At 40.0% G+C, this 3,965-nt stretch overlaps 1 protein-coding gene across 1 annotated transcript; it reads right to left on the bottom strand.

Moving 5' to 3' along the window:
* Nucleotides 1–875: 875 nt before the first annotated feature.
* LOC126082873 (olfactory receptor 1361-like) lies at nucleotides 876–1,808 on the bottom strand. The gene has a single exon (XM_049895957.1). It carries the CDS (start codon nucleotides 1,806–1,808, stop codon nucleotides 876–878), a length of 933 nt encoding a protein of 310 aa, XP_049751914.1.
* Nucleotides 1,809–3,965: the final 2,157 nt, after the last annotated feature.

Raw genomic sequence — 3,965 nt, 5'->3', positions numbered from 1 at the left:
GATAAATAAGAGAACTGAAGACTTAAATTTAATAAACACTTATTGAGCACTTACTGTGATCCAAGTGGGTTACATATTATTTATTACTCAAAGTAATCCTATGACGTAGTTGTTATTCCAGTTATACAAGTATGAAAACTAAAATTCAGAGAGAAGTGAGTTGCCTCAAGTTACACAGTTTGAAAGTGGGGGACTTGTAACTTCTGATTTCAAGTCTTGAGTTCTTGCCACTATAACACTAAGCATTATAACTGAGGTATGTGTGAGAGGCCTTAGACTCACAGAATCCAAACACTTTATTTTACAAATGGGAAAATCAAGGCTCAGAGACATTGAGTAAGTATCCAATGTAGCAAAGTTAATTGATGGCAAAGCCAGTACTAGAACACAAGGCTAAAATTAAAGCCACTTTCTTGTTCTTCTATAGAGCACTGGCTGTTTAACTGTAAAATATCAGATTACTTCTTTTGTATTTCATTCTACCAGCCATAATGAATTTTACATTCTTGGGTTAGAGATATCTTTCCTAGTTTCTTTATAACTTCAACTAAACAAAAATTTAGACTTGCATTTTCGTTTAATATGTTTGGAATTCCCCCCCACCCCTTGGCCCCCCATGCAGACTTCTCTTAAGCACCCAGGAAAATAAGCAAGAACCATTATGAGGGTGAGTCTGAGGACTATTCAGAGCACAGGAACTTTACAAAAATTATTAGAGGTTAGAAGTCCTCTCCCTGTCCTCAGATGTCAGCCCATAGTTTGAAATGTAAACATGAGAAAAAAGAAACTACAGTGATAGAGCTCTCAGGAGACCAATTTTCAATTGTTATCTCCGAGTCTCGAAGTCAGGACCATAAAGTCCTGAGAGAAGAGTGTTAGAATGTTTTTATTCTGAGTAGTTTCCCCAATGCCCCCTTCATATCTCTGTTTCTCAAGCTGTAGATAAAGGGGTTCAGCATGGGGGTTACCGTTGTATACATTATTGAGAAGACTCTCTCCTTCCCACCTGAATAGGGTGTTGGAGGATATAAATAGACCCCAATAGCTGTTGTGTAGAACAGAGAAACTACAGAGAGGTGAGAAGTGCAGATGGAGAAGGCCCTTTGCTTACCCTTTGGAGAATCAATTCTCAGGATTGCCAGTACAATGTAAAAGTAAGATGTAAGGATGCAGACAAAGGGTCCAATAAGCAATGTTCCTGCCACAAGGATGAGCACCAGGTCATTGACATAAGTACTGGAGCAGGCCAGCTTCAGGACAGGAACCAGATCACAGAAGAAGTGGGGGATAATATTGGGGCCACAGAAAGAAAGCCTGGTCACAAGGAATGCATGCACCAGGGCATGGAAGGTAGTAACCACCCAAGACCCAGCCACCAACAGGACACAACGTTGGGAATTCATGATCATGGCATAGTGGAGGGGGTGGCTGATGGCCACATAACGATCAAGTGCCATCACAGCCAGGAGAAAGTTGTCCAGATCTGCAAATAAGCCAAAGAAATAGAGCTGTGTCAGGCATCCACCATAAGAAATCAATTTACTTCCTGAGCAAATATTATCTAGCATCTTGGGGATTATTGTAGAGATGAAACCAATGTCAGAAATGGAGAGGTTGGCCAGGAAGAGGTACATGGGGGTATGGAGGTGCATATCAAAGCCAATGACCAGGATGATGACCAGGTTTCCCACCACAGTGACCAGGTACATGCCCAGGAAGAGCCCAAACAGGAGAGGCTGCTGTTCTTGATGCTCAGAGAGTCCCAGGAGGAGGAATTCATAGACGCTAGTCTGGTTTCTTCTGTCCATATTTGAAATTCTGTGTGAAATATTATATAGATAACAAAAATGTAAAACATGTTGTGTTAAAAGTACTCTGAACTCCTGTTTAAAAAAAATCTGTGGCTAAAATGATTGTTTTATTAAAGCTTGTATTTGTAATTGTGCACTTTAAAAAAAGACCGTTTGGATCAGACTGTTTGTAAGGTTATTGATTGGTGTCAGCATTTTGATCAGATAGCCAAGGCTCCTTCAAACTATTTCAGCTGTCCCCACGATACTTACTAGGCACCATGTGGAAGTGTGTTTTTGGAATGTATTCTTCTTATCAGGATACTCTTTTTTTTTTCTTCACTTAATAGTAATATAACTAAGTAAATAATGAAGCCCTGGTGGCACAGTGGTTAAGAGACTGTCTGCTAACCAGAAGGTTGGCAGTTTGAATCCACCAGCTGCTCCTTGGAAACCCTATGGGGCAGTACTACTCTGTCTTATAGGGTCACTATGAGTCAGAATCAACCCCACAACAATTTTTTTTTTTTAACGTAAGTAATATACTAAGTGGAAACCCTGGTGGCATAGTGGTTAAGTGCTACGGCTGTCAACAAAAGGGTTGGCAGTTCAAATCCACCAGGCACTCCTTGGAAACTCTATGGGGCAGTTCTACTCTGTCCTATAGGGTCGCTATGAGTCAGAATTGACTCAACGGCACTGGGTTTGGTTTGGTTTTGGTTTAATATACTAAGTAAAAAGGTAACATTTCAGAACAGTGTGTATACGTGCAATTTCATTTTTATAAAAATATAAATGTATATGAATAAGAAAATGAAAGAACACACAGCAGACGTCAACAAAGTTTACTTCTGGGAAGAGAGTGTGGGTTGAAGGGTGTTGGGTGTCAACTTTTGCACTATTCACATTTTTATTAAAAGATTATTTTAAAAATGTAATGAATGTGATTGGTTGAATTAATCCAATTGACTGCCTAGAATCAAATATGGAGGTTTTGAGAGACCCAGAGTTCTGACAAGTTAAAACCGCTGCTGTCCAATGGATTCCAACTCATAGGGACCCTATAGGATGGAGTAGAACTGCCCCATCGGGCTTCTAAGACTATAATCTTTATGGAAGCAGACTGCCTGCCATATGTTTCTCCCGTGGAGCAGCTGGTGGATTTGAACTGCCAACATTTTGGTAAGCAGGCAAGCACTTAACCACTGCGCCACCAGGACTCCTTCTGACAAGTTAACCAGGGTTTAATCTCTGACAGGCAGCTCTGACAATAGAAGCAAAAATCAAATGACTTGACAGATGCATGAGATTAAATGGGCAGCTCCTGTCTAGAGGCGAGATGAGAAGGTAGAAAGGGTTAGGAGCTGGTTGAAGGGACATGGGAAATCCAGGGTGGAAAGGAGGAATGTACGGTCTCATTATAGGGGTAGTAACTACGGTCACATAACAATGTGTGTATAAATTTTTGTATGAGAAACCACTTTGAACTGTAAACGTTCACCTGAAGCACAATTAAAAAAAAAAAAAAAGCAAATGGCTTTACCCTGTGTGAAGACAAATAAATGAAGTTAGAGAGCAAGGATTTTTCATTATAGTCTACTCCTTTAGGCCCTTTTTTCCAGTGTTCTCAGCTTTCCCAAAGAAAAGGCTCTACTAAACGCATAAAATACTGCTTCTAATTCCTCCCAAATGACTGCAGATTACTCGTGCATTTATTTTGACAATATTGATACGCCTCACTTATGGGTGCTTCTCCACACAGCGTGGTTCCACTTCTTCTTGGGGTTTGGATTTAAAACTTCCCTTAGATTTAAAAACCTAGTTTTAGACTATTTTAGCCCTCAACCCCTTCTTTCCTCTAAAATGCCTTTATTAGGTTTATAAATTGCAGACCCAAATAGAAAGCCTTGTATATTTAGTTTGCCCTCTGAAAACATCCCATAGTTTGTCTCTAACACTGTTCAAAGAAGATGAATGGTGGTGCAAATGGTTAAGCGCTCAGCTGCTAACTGAAGTTTGGTGGTTCAAATGCACCGAGTTGCTCTGCAGAAAAAGTTCTGACATTCTGCTTCCGTAAAGATTACAGCCAAGAAAACCCTATAAGGCAGTTTTACTATGTCATATATGGTTGCTATGAATTGAATTGACTTGATGGCACTTAACAACAACAACAAA

The sequence above is a fragment of the Elephas maximus genome, chromosome 9 (assembly GCF_024166365.1).
Source record: "Elephas maximus indicus isolate mEleMax1 chromosome 9, mEleMax1 primary haplotype, whole genome shotgun sequence".
Lineage (NCBI taxonomy): Eukaryota > Metazoa > Chordata > Mammalia > Proboscidea > Elephantidae > Elephas > Elephas maximus.
Note: the sequence above shows the minus strand (reverse complement) of the source record. Positions and strands in the feature narration are given on the sequence as shown.